Here is a 21,050-nt window from a genome sequence, read left to right as displayed (position 1 = left end):
GATAGCCTTTTCAATGGCCCTTCTTTATGTTATTTTAGTTACTGTTCCTGCTGCTGGGCTCTTTTATTTTCTTCTCTCTTATTTTCCACCATTTATTCAGAAATTTCTTTGTATTTTCAAAGAGCGTTTCCTTGAACAGCCCGAATGTAAACACATGATTATCGGTCACAGTTTTCATTGATGCATGAAATATTTAATCTTTAAGGCTTTCATAATTGTCAAAATTTATTTACAATGTGGATGTGATAGGAAGCATTAGGAGAAACACACTGAGGTGATTTGGCCATGTGGAGAAGATGGAGAGTAAGAGACTGACAAGAAGAGTGTATATGAGTGAGTTGGAGTGGGGGAGAGGGAGAGGGAGGCCAAGGATGAGATGGAGGGATGGAGTGGAGAGGTACAGTATATGAGACAAGTTGTGTGAGCTGGGAGCAGGGCAATGAAATGGTGGAGGATAGGGCAAAATGGAGGCGATTTCTTTGTGACCACCCCTTACTGGATTATGGCATCTGGCAATAGATAGATAGATAGACTGATTTACAATTATTATTATTAGGTTTAGAAATCGGTGAGGCTAAGGGAAAGACAAGAGATTGAGCTGGTTGGATGAATATTGTGAGGTGAAGTGCATGATCAGGGATTTGGCCTCCCTTTTTAACGTGACAGCATCTGGATTTACTCTATCGGACACGTTTATGTAAAGGTGCAGAACATGGTGAATGTTTTTGGCATATCAGATAAAGCTAAGATTCCGGGGGCTTGAATGGCCAGTGAGTGGAAGCGTGGCCCTTTGGACTGGGCAAATTTCGTCTGTCTGGACACTGCTACTCCTCAACCTGTCCCAAGGTGGGAAAGGAGGTCCGGATGATGATGATGATTATGCATTCCATGATAGGTTAGATGTTTAATGGTGAAACACAAAATACAGTAAACCCTCTCTAATTTGGATTAATTGAGGGGAACCCCAAGTCGAAATATCTGAAAATCCAAATTACCAGATCTCATGCCTGCCCAAGTCCCCAAAGCACACCCATGCTTTTTCACAAAAACACTGAACAGTACAGTACAGTACTATACCCATGTCCCATACCACCTGCCACTGCCTGCCTCAGTGTTGTACGGATGGTTGCTGCGATGAGAGGCATTTATTGGTTTTTTTCCTTGCTCCTTATTTCCTGTCAGAACTCTGAGCATGTGATTCCAAACTAATTTTAGTTAGGCCTAAGAACTCTGAACATGCTATGAACACAAGAAATGCATTTATTCCATAGGAAAATGTAAAACTGTTGGACGAAGTGACATGTGATTTGGGAGCTTAAATGCAAATGATCACACAGATAAAATGAGTCCGATGTGTTTATGATGTGGATAGTTTCCTTGTTGGAAATAAAAAAGTTAACGATGGAGCAGTAAAATTCATGTTTTTGTCTTTAGTGCAATGAGTGTGAAGAAAAAAAAAAAAAAGGGGGGGGGGGGGGGGGAGGACTTTGTGCCTGACCATCATTACGAACTGACAGTCTTTGGTCAAGAAAATTCGGCTCTTACGGTATGTGAAGACACTACGTGTTGACATACATAGCTAGGTAAAACATTTATGTGAGTTCAGTTCTTGTGAATTATACTATTATACAAATTAAACTGCTTGGCTGACTTGTGTATTATTCACAATTACTGCATTCATGTGCATCTGAGACGTGAGAAGTACGCAATTACTCCATGCTGACGACTTCAGTATTGCTTTTTTTCCTTTACTGTTGATTCCTAATGACTTTCAGAAACAGTTTCAACCTATTTTTTTTTTTTTTTATGAGTGTGCCAAAAGTGATTCCTGGCAAAATATGCGTGATGCTAGGGGTTATTACTGCTTAGGTCAGAAATTTTTGCTTGAATGGTAATGAGGACTTTCATGAGGCTTAGTGGCAATATTTGGTGGTTAAACTTTTATGGGGTGTATTAGGGGGCAAAACTTGTTGGTCAGGTTCGGTTAGAATGCTCTGATGTGTCCAGTCAGTGAGATCATATGCAAACACATCGTCTTGGGTGTCTTACAGCAACCACATTTATAATAATGTATCGTTTCATTTCATTTCAATTTTAAAGGCTCCAAAATGCTTGCATGCATCAGCCTTGGTCACCTAACAGCGGCTCTCCATGCTGCACAATCCATTGCAGCCTCCCTGTTCAGTCCCTTAACCCTGAGGTCACACTTAATGACCTCGTCCCATGTCTTTCTCAGTCTACCCATCGTAACTTCACCCCCAATATTAACACTTCTCACCTTCCTCACCCAATTATCATCCCCCATCCTCTCCACATGTCCAAACCATCTCAATCTACCTCTCCTCATCACAACACCAGTACACTCCTGTCCCATCCTACCTCTCAACTCTTCCATCGTGAACCCAGCCCTCCCAGACCTTGGATGCAGGGATGCACTACACATCCACCCAATCATTGTCATTTCTGTACATCTGAGCCGGCGAATATCCTCCTCCTTCACTGCCCAGGTCTCACTACCATACAGCATTACACTCCTAACACATGCTGCAAACAAAGACCCCTTAGCACGTAGGGAGAGTCCTCTCAATGTCAGGAGAGGTAAGAGCTCCCTGAACTTCTTCCAACCACTTCTCACCTTAGCCACAGAGCTAGCTCCAGCCCCACCTCCAGCACACAACATGTCTCCCAAATACCAAAACTCTTTCACACACTCAAGAGATTCGCCAGCAAGTTCAATTCTTTCACGTCTGACAATCTCCACCTGCTCTCCCCGACACGCTATACACATGAAGTCAGCATTATCTCGCAGTCCACCTCTGATACCACTACATCTCTTATGCACCCATTTATCACAAACACCGCACAATATGGAATTACTTCCCACGCCCTTGTGGCAAACTGCACATGGCCACTCTCCCTCGTCTTTGACAGTACCGCCACCAACCCTAGATAACATCACTTTTCTTTTATCTGCATTTACCCTTAAGCCCTTGTGCTCCATACCATCTCTCCACTTCCTAAACCTTTCCTCCGCCTCCCTTTCATTCTTTGCAATCAACACCAAATCATTAGCATACAACAACTCCCACGGGAGTCCGTTTCTAAAGACAAATGAAAGGGCTTCAAGTACCATGATGAACAACATGGGACTCAAAACTGACCCCTGATGCACACCAACATTCACGGAAAACTCATCACTCAAATCTCCATTCACTCTTACCTGGGTGTGAGCACCCACATACATAGCCATAACCACCCTAACCAGCCACTCCTCCAAGCCAAGCTTTCTCATTGCCCACTTCACCACCTCTCTAGGGACTCTGTCAAAGGCCTTTTCCAAATCAACAAAAACAAAATAAAGATCCCTTCTCCTACCAATATATTTTTCCTGAAGCTGTCAAGCAATGAATATGGCATCAGTGGTACCCCTACCTGGCATAAACCCAAACTGCATCTCATCAATATTCACTCTTTCTCTAATCATACCTTCTAAAACTCTCTCCATTACCTTCATTATCTGATCTAAAAGCTTTATACCTCTATAATTTCCCCTTTCCAGGGCATCACCCTTCCCTTTATACACATTTACAATTACACTCTTCAGCCAATCATCTGGGACAACACACTCATAAATAATCCTATTTATCAGGTCAATGACTAACTTCACCTGAAGGCCTGAGGAATTCAACATTTTGGCAGTCAACCCAGACACACCTGTTGCCTTCCCCACCTTCATCATGTCTATTGCCTCACTCACAGTAGCAGCATCAATCAAAGGCCAAAGGCCAGACACTGGATCTGCTTGCTCCAAACCTTCTCTGTCCCAGTCAAACTCCTCATTCAACAACCGGTTATAATGCTCTCTCCATGCATCTTTAACCCCCAAACCGCGGGCATGTTTTGCTTTGACTTGCGTGTCCCGCGGGCATATTCGCGCTCCGACAGACTCTCTAAAAATATTTGCCAAAAATCAGTTATTACTCCTCGAATATTAAAATTACATATGCATATGGCACATACCTTCAGCTTTCTCATGGGATGTTTGTTAAGCCTTCGTCGAGTACCGTAGGACTTGTGGAGACCTCTGAAGTTGGGTAACGAAGTCTCCACTTTGCACTTCCCGACAACCCGTAACATGATTACTACAACCTGATATTATCACTAGAAACAATATTCTATGATTTTCAAATAGTTTGGAATCCATACTAAAAAAAAAAAAAAAAAAAAAAAAAAAAAAAAAAAAAAAGCAATGAAAATTACGAGCGCGTATGACCTTCCCACTTCCGATCGTTCGCCGCTGGTGTTCTGTCATTTATTATTCATAAAACCCCTCACACTGTATATTTCTATTACTATATAACACTTATATATATCTACAGTCTTTATCCATAAGTTTCCTTCAGTAACAGTACTGTAGTTAATTGTCACTGTAGGCATTCAATTTCTCTTTCAGTAAAATACGTAGCATTCACTTTCTCGTCCTGTATACTAGCGTTGAGAGTGAATCTGTCACATTCACCTTCATTTTCATAACTCATAGTATTCATACGTGCTAGAGTGAAACTTTCACTTTCATTACTCCTAGTATATATACTCGTATTCTTATATTACTACTCATTTACATTTCTATTTACAGTCTCTATTTTATTTACATTATTTACATTTCTATTTTATTTACAATGTGTTAGGCACTGTCACTTGAAGTAACTTATAAAACTATTTTCCACTGTTCACTTATATTTACATTCATTGCTTTCACTTGCTGTTTACACATTATTTACATTTCCACTTGCACTGTTTTGCTCACCAGAAAGATCGTAGTCACTCTCTATAATTTTCATTGACAAATTAGCCAGTTCATGTTCCAAAGCAGTCACTAATCCTCTTACCTCTTTCCACACGAGGTTTAGTAGGGGGTAGAGGTCACAGGGCCCTTTGCATGGGGCTAAAATGCAGCAGAAATGGACAGGCGCAAATCCGACGTGCTTTCACCTTGAAAGACGACAGTAAACTGAATACAGTGTGTGGTGGCCTGCCTAGGGGGAGTGCAGTGCTGCCAATCTCAGCCTGGGGACAGCTGCTAATATATATGCCATGAAATGATTGGCAGGAAATCTAGACAATACATAAAAAATTAGGTAGTTCCAAGTGAATGTAAATATCACTTTGGCTTCTCCCTTCCCTCCTTATATATAATAAATTAGGTAGTTCCAGGTGAATGTAAATATCACTTTGCTTCTCTCTTCCCTCCTTATATATATATATATATATATATATATTAAATTAGGTAGTTCCAGGTGAATGTAAATATCACTTTGGCTTCTCCCTTCCCTCCTTATATTTATATAATTAATTAGGTAGTTCCAGGTGAATGTAAATATCACTTTGGCTTCTCCCTTCCCTCCTTATATATATATTTATTATGAGAATAGATTATACGGCATATTTCAAGGGGAAATAAACAGCAAAAATTAGCGAACGAGTGCATGTGAGGTGTTATCAGGTGATAATTAGCCAATTCCAGGTGTATGGCACTATCACTTACCTTATTTCTTTTTTCTATATTTTATTTGGTATAAGAACAGGGCATAGGGCTTATTTCAATGGATGAAATCAGTGAAAAATTCCAGGGAAGATTTACTTAGCGTAGCATGGAGGAGCAGGCGAGAGGAGAGGGTAATGGAGGGGAGGTAGGGAAGGGGAGTTAAGAACGGGGAGAAATGGCTAAATTGTCAACAAAGGATGGGAGTACAGATGAGATTAGGAGTGCTGACTAGTGTTGGACACTGGCAGTACTGATAGATGATACACGCCACCACTTGAAAGCCCGGGCGAATTCAAAATATCACAGAATCACAAAAGTGACGCCCCATGGTATGAACCCTTGGTCCCAAGCGTCACGAAAGTGATGCCCCGCAGTTAAGGGGTTAATATGCTCACTGTTCACCACTACCCTTCCTTCATCATTCTTCACACACTGCTCACCTATAATATCCCGATTATCCCTTTTCACCTGACCTGCCACCCTAAATATCATATTTTTCCTTTCCCCATGATTTAGGTTATCAAGTAAAAGTCTCTGTGACTCAGACTTTGCCCTGTATACCTCTCTTCTAGCCCTACGTTTGGAAGCCAAATATTCCTCTTTGCTACCACCCTTCTTCCATTCCCGGAAAACCCTTCTTTTCTCCTTAACCGCAGCTTCTACACCCTCATCCCACCACCAAGTTACTTTATGTCTTGGTGGTCCTCTTGTCCAACCACATTTTACATCAGTAACTCTCAAGAGATTGTTCTTGAGGGCTTTGTACTGTTCATTAACGCCTCTGTCTACAGGTCCCTGTTCAGCCACCACTCTCCTCAACTTGCTATAGAAGGCATCCCTTACTACTTGGTTTTTCAGCTTCCATATTTTCCTCCTAGGTACATAAGTCCTCTTTTTCATCACTCGTTCTTTAAGCACCATATCACAAATCATTAGTTTGTGCTGCAGCACACACTCCTCACTTCCTATAACTTTAACATCCCTCACTAACCTCCTATCAGCCCTCCTAACCAGAAAATAATCTATCTGACTGCTATTTCCCCCAGACTCATACGTAATTAACCTACTGTCTCTTTTCCTAAAATATGTGTTGCACACAATCACGTCTGCTGCCTCCCCAAACTCGAGTATCCTTTCCCCTTCTGCATTCCTTATACCATACGCACATCCCCCATGCACTCCATAACCTTGAGCTGCTTCACCTATATGACCATTTAAGCCCCCTCTCAAAACCACCATCTCATCATCACGCATACCACCCACTACATGTATTAAATCATCCCAAAATCTATCTTTCTCTGCTTCATTCAATCCTGCCTGTGGAGCATATGCCGACATAATCGCAGCTATCCTTCTACCGAACAGAATTTTCACTACCAATATCGCTTACTCCTCATAACATTCATAACATATTCCACCCATTTCTCCGTAACCATCACACCAACACCTCCATATCCGTCTGTCCCCCCTTGCCAAAACAACTTATAGCAACTGTCCTTCCCAACAATCTTTCTGGCTGATCCACCCCTGTACCGGACTTCCTGCAAACACGCCACATCCACCCACCTCCTACTGAATGCCCCAACGACTTCACCCACTCTTCCCCTCAAACTTCCCACATTCCATGAACCCACTCTCATCCCCATGGGTGATTTACTGTCCTCAGGCTTGCTTTGAAACCTTTTCTTGTGTATTGTCATATTCAGTATTAATAAAGGAGGATAGACATACCACAGGCCCCACTCACTGCACAGTCCCAGGTCCAGGCAATGGATCTGGGACCCATAGCCCACCAGCTTACCAGTGGCTGTGGTAGTGGCCTCGGGGCACCCTGCCAGGACAGCTGCAGGGAAACCCTCCAAGCGCGCCTTGGCACTGCAATTATCCCACCATTATACACCCACTGATAGGGCAGCCTCCTGGAGCGCTACTCCCAGGTTCGGGCCCCTCTCTATTGGGCGGAAGCGGCAGCCTGGGAACTGCAATGCCCTGTACCCTCTGGCACAGGCCTGAGCCCCATCTCGCCCTTGACCAACAATCTATGCCGGTGGAACCCCCGTCACGCATCCCCCCAGAAGTCCGCCACTAGGTAGCGGGGGCAAAGTTTTCTGGCCGCATGCCCTTGCTGTCGCCAACCCCTGTAACGTAGTGGGATACGTTGTGTGAAATGTAAAGTGCATGTGGTGTAGTGCATAGGATAGTTAGAGGAAATGTTTGGGAGAGTATGCTGGTCTACTCTCCACGTTACTGTCACACTGAAAATGTCAGCAAAGGGGGATGGTTAGATAGCTAGTGAAACAGGAGCTCCAGCTCTCCCTATCACCAGCATTCCCATTCCCCTCAGGAGTACCACCCTGTTCGGCCCATGCTACAGCCTCCTCTTAATTTATACTTTTAACAAAAAATACGGGGCTCCTAGAACCAAACCCCCTATTTTACATGTAAATATATGTCACGTTTTAGCACAAAACTGATTTTGCACAAGGTTCTGCATAACCTATCTCGAGTTGTATGAAAACTGTACTGTGCTCGTGTCACTTTAATCAGATTTGTACCCAATTTAAAATTACTTGTCCAGTGTCCAAGAAGATCTGATTTATCCAATATCCGAGTTATAGGGATCCGAAATAGAGAGGGTTTACTATATTCTTTGTTGAGTCGCCTAGTTTTCCACACGGTTTTGTACTTCATCTGATGGACGAAAATCCATACCCCAAATAACACTGTTCACTCCAACTATGACTAAAACACATTAACCCTTTATAATGCCTAATCACATCAAATGATGCAATGAGAGTATTATGCCAAACTGCCTAATTGCGTCAACTAAGCAGGGCCTGTAAAAAACTGTGGAGTGATTGCTCCACCCAGATTAAGACGTACATGGCTTCAAGCCAATGAGAATTCACCCCTAAGGTAGCATGAGCGGGGATTGGACCAACCCTAGCGGTGGGGGGGCACCCCCCCTCCACGCAGCCTCTGTGCCACCCTCTACCCCACTCCCTCCTTGTACCCCATCACCCTCCCACTGCTCCATGCACCTGCATCTCTCCTCTCACTACCACCTGTGTCCCCACCCACTCTCGCCCCTCCTTCCACCCTGCTAGCCTTGTGTCCACCCAAAACCCCACTCCATCCCTCCCTCCCTCCTTGTCCCTCACTACCCTCCCACTCCCTACAGACCCTCCAGAGATATCAGGCTGCCAAGATGTTACAGAACACACTGAAGTGCTTTCTTTTCATGCGAAAAGTTGGTTATTTTTCCAACCACCGTACCTATAGGCCTACTCCCCACAACCTACTTTATCTCCCCACAGCCAAGTAATTTCCCCACACCTACATACGCCTGTTTTCATGGTTGGTGTGACAAAACACTTTCAAATGACCTGTTTCAATAATAAAAATAGGTAGTTATCTAAATTTTCACTTTTTAGATTGTCTTCGAGGGGTAGCTATTATAAACTTTTCTTAACTTTGACGCGCGATTGTGCAGTAACCATTAGGCCTACAGGGGTGCGGACTGCGATGTCAAGCGTGTAAATCCTTCCTCTTTAGCCAGAACACAATCATTCTGCCCTCAGTGAAAGTCGCCAAAACTCCCCAGAATTGCGGCTGCAGGGGGGTACCAACCAGAAATAATTGCGGTCTTAAGGGATTAATCTAAGTCTAAAAAATTTTTACAAATCAACCTAAACACAAAATTTAAGTAAAAAATATCATCAACACTGGTTAAAAAATCAAAACCCATTGCAAAACTGAGGGCAGGACTACGATAGGCAGGGTAGGGTAGTATTTCTACTCCCATCATTATTCCATGGTATCACATCTAGGGGTATCGCAAATCGAGGTTTGCCTGTACACTACTTATGTACATGAATCCACATGGCCATCACACTTACACAACAACAGTACCCGCAATGCCTAACTTTCAACTCGTTGTTTTTGGCCTTCAGTTCTTTTCTCTGTCTTCTTTTCTCCTTTCCCATCTCCCCACTTATTATAATGAACCTTTAATAGTTTTTAGAAAGACTAAATTAACCCTTACACCGCGGCCTTGTTTTGCTTTGACTTGCGGCTCCCGCGGGCATATTCACGCTCCGACAGACTATCTAAAAATATTTGCCAAAATCAGTTATTAGTCCTAGAATATTAAAATCGTTGCTTAACTTCGCTGATCGGACGGGAAGCGGTGTACTCAACGTGGCATGGCCGTTGACTGGTTAGTACTTGGATGGGTGACCGCCTGGGAACACCAGATGCTGTTGGCACAACGTTCTCCCTACGTGTCAAGTGGGGTTGGTGGAGGATTAGTGCCCCTCCCTGTAAAACAATTAACTCTAAGCCCTTGGCCACCCTATTTGGGATACATGGCGTCTGGCAATGAATGAAAAAAAATGAATATTAAAATCACATATACTTCCGGCACATACCTTCAGCTTTCTCCTTGGGTGTTTGTTGAGCCTTCATCGAGTACCGTAGGACTTGTAGAGACCTCTGAAGTTGGGTAACGAAGTCTCCACTTTACACTTCCCGACAGCCTGATATTATCACTAGAAACACTAATCTATCATTCTCAAATAGTTTGGAATCCATACTCCCCAAAAAAAACACTGTGAAAGCAATGAAAATGACAAGGGCGTATGACCTTCCCACTTCCGATCGTTCGCCGCTAGTGTTGGCTATTATTCAGAAAAACACTCACAGTTTATATTTCTGTTACTATATAACACTTACATATATCTACAGTCTTTATCCATAACTTTCCTTCAGTAATAGTAGTTTATTGTCACTGTAGGGATTCAATTTCTTTCGGTAAAATACGTAGCATTCACTTTCTCGTCCTGTATACTAGCATTGAGAGTGAATGTCACTTTCACCTTCACGCTCATAACTCATAGTATTCATACATGCTAAAGTGAAACTTTCACTTTCATTACTCCTAGGGTATATTGTCGTATTCTTATAATTTTTTTTTTTTTTTTTAATGCGAGGAAGAAGGAACCAAAGGCCATGAGCCCGCAGTAACAGTTCCCTCCAAGAGAAAAACAAAATACAATAGAGAGCCAAATTCAAGATCCGATCATTTTGAGATGCCTGGACACACTGCGTTTGAAAGACTGGAGATCATAGGCAGCAGGAAATACAGACAGAGGGAGACAGTTCCAAAGCTGACCTGTTGCATAAATGAAAGACTGGGAGTAACGGTTAACTCTTGCATTAGAGAGTTGGATAGAAAAGGGATGAGAGTTTGCTGCCAGACGGGTGCTACGTGCCCGTCGTAGAGGTGGAGGAATGCAAGCAGACAGTTCAGAGGAGCAGTGACCATTAAAGTAGCGATAGAAAAGAGATAAAGATGCAACAGTGCGGCGAAGAGACAGAGGTTGAAGGGAGTCAGTAAGAGGAGGAGAGTTAATGAGACGAAAAGCCTTTGACTCCACCCTATTGGAAAGAGCTGTATGTGGGGAACCTCCCCACACATGAGAGTTGTACTCCACACAAGGGCGGATAAAACCCCTGTATAGAGTCAACAATTGTGCAGGGGTTAAGAAGGAGCGGAGTCAGCTTAGCCACACCCAATCTCTTGGAAGCAGATTTTACAAGAGATGTAATATGATCTTTCCAAGATAAGTCCCAAGTAAATGAAATCCCAAGCATGTTCAAGGATGATGCAGGATTAAGCTGAATATTATTAAACATTAGTGGGTATACCTGTGGAAGATTTTGTCAGGTTGATAGGTGTAAGAACTGAGTCTTAGATGCATTAAAGACAACCATATTATTTTTACCCCAGTCAGAGATACAAGCCAAGTCAGACATTAGGTGTGCCATAGCCTCATCCCTCGTTTGTTGAAGTAACTGTTGAGATGGGCATTGCGGGAACCGAATGGAAAGGTGAAGGGTGGAGTCATCAGCGTATGAGTGGATAGGGTTAGATGTACAGCTTAGAAGATCATTGATGAATAAAAGGAAGAGAGTTGGTGATAGGACTGAGCCCTGAGGAACACCACTGTTGATAGATCTAGGAGAAGAACGATGGCCGTCTACAACAGCGGCTATAGAATGACCAGAAAGGAAGCTAGCGATGAAGGCACAGATAGAAGGATAGAAACCGTAGGAGGGCAGTTTGGAAATTAAAGATTTATGCCAGACTCGATCGAAAGCCTTTGAGATGTCAAGTGCACTGGCAAAGCTTTCGCCAAAGTCCCGAAAGGAGGATGACCAGGAGTCTAAAAGGTAGGTGAGAAGATCGACAGTGGAGCGTCCCTGATGGAACCCATACTGGCGATCGGAAAGAAGGTTGTGATAGGAAAGATGCCTTAAAATTTTTCTCTTAAGAATTGACTCGAAAACTTTTGAAATACAGGACGTTAAAGCAATTGGACGATAGTTGGAGGGTTGGGAGTGGTCACCCTTCTTTGGGACTGGGTGAATGAGAGCAAACTTCCAACAAGAAGGAAAGGTACAAGTTGACAGACAAAGGCGAAAGAATTTGCCTAGGCAGGGTGTAAGCACAGAAGCACAGTTCTTGAGAATAACAGGAGGGACCCCATCAGGCCCATATGCCTTGTTAGTACTGAGGCCAGTGATGGCAGAAAATACATCAACTGAAGAAATTTTAATGTCAGCCATGAGGAAGTCAGAGGGGGGAAGTGATGGAGGAACAGCACCGGAATCGTCTAAGGTGGAATTGGAGGAAAAAGTCTGTGCGAAGAGATCTGCTTTATCAGTAGAAGAAATAGCTACAGAACCATCAGAGTAGAAAAGAGGAGGGAAGGATGATGAGGTAAAGTTGTTAGAAAGATTTTTGGCAAGGTGCCAGAAGGAGTGGGAAGAATTCGAGTTGGAGAGTTGAGAGCATTTAGTATGGATGAAATTATTTTTAGTAGAGCGAAGAACAGACTTAGCACGATTCCGGGCAGAAACGTAAAGATGATGTGATTCAGAGGTGGGTTGGCTCCGGTACCTTTTGTAGGCCTTCTCCTTGTTGCGGACAGCATTAGAACAAGCGTGATTAAACCAAGGCTTTCTTGCGTTAATCAAAGGATATGAGAAAGGAATGTATGCTTCCATGCCCGAGAGAATAACCTCCGTAATGCGCAAGGCACACTCAGATGGCTCACGGCCATGGAAGCAATAATCATTCCAGGGAAAATCAAAGAAGTACTGCCAGAGGGCCTCCCAGTCCGCGGCTCCAAAATGCCACAGACGACGTTTCCCTGGAGGGTCCACAGGCCGTACCGGAGTGATAGGACAGGTTAAGGTAATAAGGTTGTGATCGGAGGAGCCCAACAGAGAGAAAAGATTAACAGAGTAAGCAGAAGGATTAGTTGTGAGGAAGAGGTCAAGTATGTTGGAGCTCTCTCCAAGGCGGTCAGGGATACGGGTAGGGTGATGTACAAGCTGCTCTAGGTCATTAAGGATAGAAAAGATGTAGACTTGTTCACCACGTGGATCTGTGAAAGGAGAGGAGAGCCAAAGGTGGTGGTGAACATTGAAATCTCCATTTACGTTCTCTATTTTATTTACGTTATTTACATTTCTATTTTATTTACACCGTGTTATGCACTGTCACTTGAAGTAACTTATAAAACTATGTTCCACTGTTCACGTATATTTACATTCATTACTTTCACTTGCTGTTTACACATTATTTACAATTCCAATTCCACTGGTTTACTCAATAGAAAGATCGTAGTCACTCTTTTATCAATTGTCAGCCCTTTACCTCTTTCCACATGAGGTTTAGTAGGGGGTAAAGGTCACAGGGCCCTTTGCATGGGGGTGAAAAGTGGCTGAAGTTAACAGGAGCAAACAGACGTACCTTCACATTGGAAGATGACAGTGAACTGATAGGGGTGGGCCAGGGTGGGCCGGGGTGGCCTACCTAGGGAAAAGCATTACTGCCAACGTCAGCCTCTTCAGAGCTACTAATATATAGCAGTGAAATCATTGGCAGGAAATCTAGACAATACATTATAAATTAGGTAGTTCCAGGTGAATGTAAATATCACTTAGGCTTCTCCCTTCCTTCCTTATATGTATATTTATTATGAAAATAGATTATACGGCATATTTCAAGGGGAAATAAACAGCGAAAATTAGCAAACGAGTGCACGTGAGGTGTTGTCAGGTGATAATTAGCCAATTCCAGGTGTATGGCACCATCACTTACCTTATTTCTTTTTTGTACATGTTATTTGGTATAAGAATAGGGCATAGGGCTTATTTCAATGGATGAAATCAGTGAATAATTCCAGGGAAGATTTACTTAGCGTAGAATACAATGTGGTGGCCTGCAATAATTAGGTAGTTCCAGATGAATGTAAATATCACTTAGGCTTCTCCCTTCCTTTCTTATATATATTTTTATTACGAAAATAGATTATACAGCATATTTCAAGGGGAAATAAACAGCGAAAATTAGCGAACGAGTGCACGTGAGGTGTTGTCAGGTGATAATTAGCCAATTCTAGGTGTATGGCACTCTCACTTACATTATTTCTTTCTTGTATATATTATTTGGTATAAGAATAGGGCATAGGGCTTATTTCAATGGATGAAATCAATGAAAAATTCCAGGGAAGATTTACTTAGTATAGCCAGGCCGGGCAGGCGAGAGGATAGGGTAATGGAGGGGGGGTAGGGAGGGGAGTCAAGAACAGGGAGAAATGGCTAAATTGTCAACAATGGATGGGAGTACAGATGAGATTAGGAGTGCTGACTAGTGCTGGATATTGGCAGTATTAATAGATGATACAAGCCACCACTTGAAAGCCCGGGTGAATTCAAAATAACACAAAATCACAAAAGTGACGCCCTGCGGTATGATCCCTTGCTCCCAAGCGTCACGAAAGTGACGCCCCGCGGTTAAGGGGTTAAGCTGCAAAACAGTGTCACGATAACAACATTCTTTCACAAAGAATTGGGCAAAACAGTGAATGAAATCTTCAATAAAAGTCACTTTAATGTTTCTTCCGACCATATCCGATATCTTGATATCGGCAGCAGCTATAGGTATCGGGTTCAGGACTGGAAAAAATGCAATTATCGGCGATATATTGGTTCAGTGAATTGTATCAGTTACCGCACTAGATGGCAGTCTGGTAAAGAATAAATTGGTGGGACGTGGTCATCTGAAAATCTGTGAGCAAGGGAGTCATGATTTTTTTTTTTTTTTTTTTTTTTTTTTAAATGCTAGGAAGAAGGAACCAAAGGCCAGGAGCCCACAGTAACTGTTCCTTCCAAGAGAAAAACAAAATACAAGAGAGAGCCAAATTCAAGATCCGATCATTTCAAGATGCCTGGACAAACTGTTTGAAAGACCGGAGATCGTAGGAAGCAGGAAATATAGACAGAGGGAGACAGTTCCAGAGTTGACCTGTCGCATAAATGAAGGACTAGGAGTAACGGTTAACTCTTGCATTAGAGAGTTGGGCAGAAAAGGGATGAGAGTTTGCTGCTAGATGGGTGCAAAACACCTGTCGTAAAGGTGGAGGAATGCAAGCAGACAGTTCAGAGCAGCAGTGACCATTGAAGTAGCAATAGAAAAGAGATAAAGATGCAACAGTGCAGCAAAAGAGACAGAGGTTGAAGGGAGCCAGCAAGAGGAGGAGAGTTAATAAGATGTAAAGCCTTTTACTCCACCCTACTGAGAAGAGCTGTATGTGGGGAACCTCCCCACACATGACAGTTGTACTCCACACGGGCGGATAAAACCCGTGTATAGAGTCAACAATTGTGCAGGGGTAAAGAAAGAACGGAGTCAGCTTAGCACACCTAATCTCTTGGACGCAGATTTTACAAGAGATGTAATATGATCTTTCCAAGATAAGTTCCAAGTGAATGAAACCCCAAGCATGTTCAAGGATGATGCAGGATTAAGCTGAATATTATTAAGCATCAGTGGCTACACCTGTGGAAGATTTTGACGGGTTGATAGGTGTAAGAACTGAGTCTTTGATGCATTGAAAAAAACAAGATAATATTTAACGCACTCAGGGAATGGCTGGGAGAAGGAGGGAGGTGAGAAGACAGGAAGAAATCAGTAGGACAGATGTTGCGGAAGCAATGAAGAAAGTTAAATCAGGGAAGGTCCCAGGAATTGATGGAGTGTGTGGTGAAATGCTGAAGCATGGGGGAGAGATAGTAGCAGAATGGATGTGGAAGATGTGCAGATTGCCCTGGGAGGAAGGTAGAGTCCCGGAGGATTGGAAGTCAGGTATAATTATTCCCTTGTACAAAGGAAAAGGGGAAAAAGAAGTGTGTGGTAATCATAGGGGCATTTGTCTTCTTAGTATAATAGGAAAAGTGTATGGTAGGATACTTATTGACAGAGAGAAAGAACAGAGAAATTAGTTGGAGAAGAACAGGGAGGCTTTAGGAAGGGAAGAGGTTGTGTAGATCAGATATTCATTCTTAGATCTTTAGTGGAAAAGTTTCTAGAGAAGGGAAAGAAGTTGTATGTGGCTTTCATGGATTTGGAGAAAGCATATGACAGGGTGGATAGACAAGGATTGTGGAAAGTGTTAAGAATATATGGAGTAGATGGGAAGTCGCTGAATGCTGTGAAGAGTACGTACGATGGTGCGAAGGCTGCAGTGCGTGTGGATGGTGAACTAAGTGAATTTTTCTCATTTAAAGGTGGGTTGAAACAGGGATGTGTCATGTCTCCATGGTTGTTCAATCTGTACATGGATGGGGTAATAAAAGAGGTACAAGGTAGGGTAGTGGATGTTGGAGTGGCCCTGGTGAGAGAGGGTAGTGTTTGGAAACTCCCTGTACTGTTGTTTGCAGATGATACTGTGTTGTTGAGTGAAGACGAAGGGGAGCTGCAAGGCGTGGTGGATGAGTTTGGGAGTGTGTATAAGAAACAGAATCTACAGGTGAATGTAGGGAAGAGTAAAGTGATGGTCTTTGACAGAGGTGAAGTCAGTGAATGAACAGCAAAGTTGGATGGTGAGGTATTGGGAAATGTGAGTACTGTACGTTTAAGTACTTGAGTAGTGTGATGAGTAAGGATGGAGGTTTGGAGGGTGAAGTGCTTGAAAGGGTACAGCAGGGAAGAAAGGTTGCTGGTTCTTTGAAAGCAGTGATAAGAAACAGGGAAGTGAGCATGGAAGTGAAAAAGTTACTACATGACAGTGTTGTGATACCAACTCTAACGTATGGAAGTGAAGCTTGGATGTTGTTGGAAGGACACAAGTCAAGAGTGAGAGCAGTGGATATGAGTTATTTAAGAGGAGCCTGTGGAGTCACATGGAGAGACAGGCTGACGAATGAGGATATAAAGGAGCGTTATGGTGTGGATGTGGATGTCATAGGAAGCGTTATGAGGAACACACTGAGGTGGTTTGGCCACGTGGAGAGGATGGAGGGTGAAAGACTGACAAAGAGAGTGTATGTGAGTGAGGTGGAGGGAGGAAGAGGGAGGGGGAGGCCGAGGATGAGATGGAGGGATGGGGTGGAGAGGTATATGAGAGAGGTGGGGTGTGAGTTGGGAGCAGGGCAGTGAAATGGCGGGGGACAGGGCGATTTGTTTGTGGCCACCCCAAACGGGATTGAGGCGTCTGGCAATAGATAGATAGATAGATAGGATACGAGCCAAGTCAGACATTAGGTGTGACATAGCCTCATCCCTTGTCTGTTGAAGTAACTGTTGAGATGAACGTTGCGGGAACTGAATGGAAGGGTGAAGAGTGGAGTCATCAACATACGAGTGGATAGGGTTAGATACACAGCTTAGAAGGTCACTGATGAATAAAAGGAAGAGAGTTGGTGATAGGACAGAGCCCTGAGGAACACCACTGTTGATAGATCTAGGAGAAGAATGATGGCTGTCTACAACAGCAACTATAGGATGACTAGAGAGGAAGCTATAGATGAAGGCACAGATAGAAGGATAGAAACGTAAGAGGGCAGTTTGGAAATTAAAGGTATATGCCAGACTCGATCGAAAGCCTTTGAGATGTCAAGTGCAATGGCAAAGCATTTGCCAAAGTCCTGAAAGGAGGATGACCAGGTGTCTGAAAGGTAGGTGAGAAGATCGCCAGTGAAGCGTCCCGGATGGAACCCATACTGATGATCAGAAAGAATGGTTGTGATAGGAAAGATGCTTTAAAATTTTTCAATTAAGAGTTGATGTTAAAGCAATTGGACGATAGTTAGAGGGTTGGGAACGGTCACCCTTCTTTGGGACTGGCTGAATGAGAGCAAACTTCCAGCAAGAAGGAAAAGTACAAATTGACAGACAAAGGCAAAAGAGTTTGCCTAGGCAGGGTGTAAGCACAGAAACACAGTGCTTGAGAACAACAGGAGGGACTCCATCTGTACAACACTACTTTCCAAATCACTGGTTCTTCAATAAATAGTATTTATTTGTTTATATTTTCAATATTTTCATGACTAACTTTTAACCAGATGGAATAGCAGAGATACTTTAAGATACTGTAGGCTGGTTGGTGGTTACATTCGGTTCATTAAGTAGAAAACCTACAGGTATCACACACTTTCCACCAATGATGAGCATGCCTTTTTTTCAATGGATTTATTCATCTTGCTCTTCTTGATCCTCTATCCTAAAAACTTTCTCATGAGTAAAAAATTATAATTAAACAAAACACAATACAGTACTGATACAGTAGAGTAATACAGTACATTGTGTACTATGTATTCACCTATTGTTGGCATCAGTGGAGGGTATTGTACACATGCAGTACAGCTCAGTGCACTTAGCCCCGAGTGGTCTAATGGAAAGAGTTACATATATAGTAATTTCAGAATCACAACAGAGCACTAAGACATGAAGCACTGAGAGGTCACAAGCTTTGCAACAACAACAAAGCAAGGCATGAATGGTCACAGAGTAAGTCTTTGCACCACAGTTTTTTCACCACATGGTTACAAGAGCACAGTGCATAGATACGTCTTCACTGAACAAGATCCATGAGAGACAGAGTGTAGGCTCGGGACACCAGGGGCCAATCCTGCAATGAATTCTGACTGGCTGGTGTGTTGCAGGGTTTTTCCAGGCACCGGTTGACTACCATGTACAAGTGGTTGATATGCCTTGCAATCCAATACTGCATAGAACCGTCGGTTACTTTCCATCTCAGCGTCATATGTTGAATAATTTTGCTGGATACTGCTTTAACAGAGCTGAGCCAACAGCGCCAGATATTGTGCTGGCCCAGATTTTGCAACGCTGGATAATTGAAAGTTTATCGTACAGTTGTTATTCAGATATCTTACATAATTCAGCCCCCCCCCCCCAGATATTACATCGGTACCCCTAATCGGCTATCCATTCAGTGTTGTCGGAAAATGTCACCACCCTAGCTTATTCGACTCAAACATCTATCCTAAAATCTCTCCTACAATATTACTCATGAGTAAAAGACAAAAAGTATTGAGCTACAAACTTATGTGGCGTAATTTTTCCCGTTCCTTGTGCTGCTGAAGGAACGCTGTGAGTGAGGCCTGATCTGTGATGGAAGGACCTTGGAGAGAAGCTGTGGCAGGAGACGAGCTAAGGGTGGGGGTGAAGGGTGGGCTAGCAGGCCGGCTCATTAATGAATCAGACAAGTGGGAAGTGTTGAAGGCCAGCTGCTGAGCTACCTGTAAAAATTATTTGCATTTCTGAGTCTGTCATTAGTTAACAAATAATAATAACTAAAACAACAACAACAATAATAATAATAATAACAACAATAATAATAATTGTGGTAGGTGGGGGAACTCATCATCCACTCACTTGATAGTGCTCCTCTGGGTGTCTACCCTTTCCTCACTTCCTTCCTCCCTCTTCTGTCTTTCTTTCCTTCAGTCTTTCCTCTTCCTTCTGCCTACGGGTGACTTTACACTCCTTCTGTCTTTCTTTCCTTCATTCTTTCCCCTTCCTTCTGCCTATGGGTGACTACAATAAGTGATAAGCCAAATGGTTTCCTGTACACCAGGAAACCATTTACTATGCTGGGTAGTAAGCATAAAACCAAATTATGGCACATGGTGGTTTAGTGAGAAATTAAGACGCTTCAATCGGATTAAGTTGGTGCAGGTTTATATCGAAGGGGAAGTTTGGGTTCATTGCTCATGTAATGCCACTCAGGGATGAGTGAGGCTGGTCAATATCATCTTAAATGTCAGGACCAATTTACCTACCCCAGGCTCCTACGCTCCTCATGGGGCAACACAGGATTCGATGATGAATGGATGGATAATAATAATAATAAAATTATACAATAACGATAATGTGCCTGCTCTTCACACTCACTTTGAACATTAATTGGGAAGGCATACACCTAGTCATCACTGATCATCCTGACCCTTTTTCCCATGTAAACATGGGATGAGGTACAATCCAGGAATTGGGAAGGAGAATATACAAAAGCAGAGGAACTAATAACAGCATGGCAAGTGAAATGGGCAACGCAATTCATACATCATTCAAACCCCTAGAATCTTAGCTCCTCACAAGCCCAATCAATTATACAACATTGTTTTTTTCTGCATAAACCTCCCACAGCCAAACTGTTAATGAAATATATATAAATATATATAAATATATATACATACACACATATATATATATATATATATATATATATATATATATATATATATATATATATGTCTAGCTATCTATCTATTGCCAGATGCCTTAATCCCTTACGGGGTGGCCACAAACAAATTGCCTCCATGTCGCCCTGTCCCCCGCCATTTCACTGACCTGCTCCCAACTCACACCCCCCTCTCTCATACCTCTCCACTATATATATATATATATATCTATCTATCTATATCTATCTATCTATCTATCTATATCTATCTATCTATCTATATCTATATATATATATCTATATATCTATCTATATCTATATATCTATATCTATCTATCTATCAATCTATGTCTATCTATCTATATCTATATATCTATCTACATCTATCTATCTATCTATCTATATATATATATATAAGTATCTATCTATCTATCTATTGCCAGACGCCATAATCCCGTATGGGGTGGCCATTTGACTCTGAGTTACTTGTTCTACAGGTTGTAAAACAAGTAACTCAAAGTCAAATGGCCATCCCGTACGGGATTATGGCGTCTGGCAATAGATAGATAGATACACACATACATACATATACATATATATATATATATATATATATATATATATAGATAGATAGATAGATATATATATAGATAGATAGATATATATAGATAGATAGATAGATAGATAGATAGATACAGTAAAAGTCCTATTATTCGGCATCTAGGGGACCGGGATGATGCCGAGAAATTGGATTTGCCGATTAATCAAAAAACCTACCCACTCTGTACCTTAAATATATTGGTGAACACTGTCATCACCACTTATTGTATTACAACTGTGTTTGGAGAGAGTACTGTATAATGCACAATACTGCAATCAATACATACAGTACTATACCTGAATCTGAAATATACATATAAATTAGTGAACATATACAAGCGTAATGACAC

General features: G+C 42.4%; 1 protein-coding gene across 1 annotated transcript in view; it reads right to left on the bottom strand.

Moving 5' to 3' along the window:
- LOC145394076 (transmembrane protein 209) overlaps positions 1–21,050 on the bottom strand; it is a 478,224-nt gene that overhangs the window by 220,033 nt on the left and 237,141 nt on the right. Inside the window, exon 6 of the mRNA XM_080268043.1 lies at positions 18,964–19,159. Coding sequence (XP_080124169.1) covers positions 18,964–19,159 — 196 coding nt within the window. The remainder of the gene's footprint in view (positions 1–18,963; positions 19,160–21,050) is intronic.

The sequence above is a fragment of the Coenobita brevimanus genome, chromosome 26 (assembly GCF_032717465.1).
Source record: "Coenobita brevimanus isolate Jiangsu-jjx chromosome 26, ASM3271746v2, whole genome shotgun sequence".
Lineage (NCBI taxonomy): Eukaryota > Metazoa > Arthropoda > Malacostraca > Decapoda > Coenobitidae > Coenobita > Coenobita brevimanus.
This window is presented reverse-complemented; position numbering and strand designations above follow the sequence as displayed.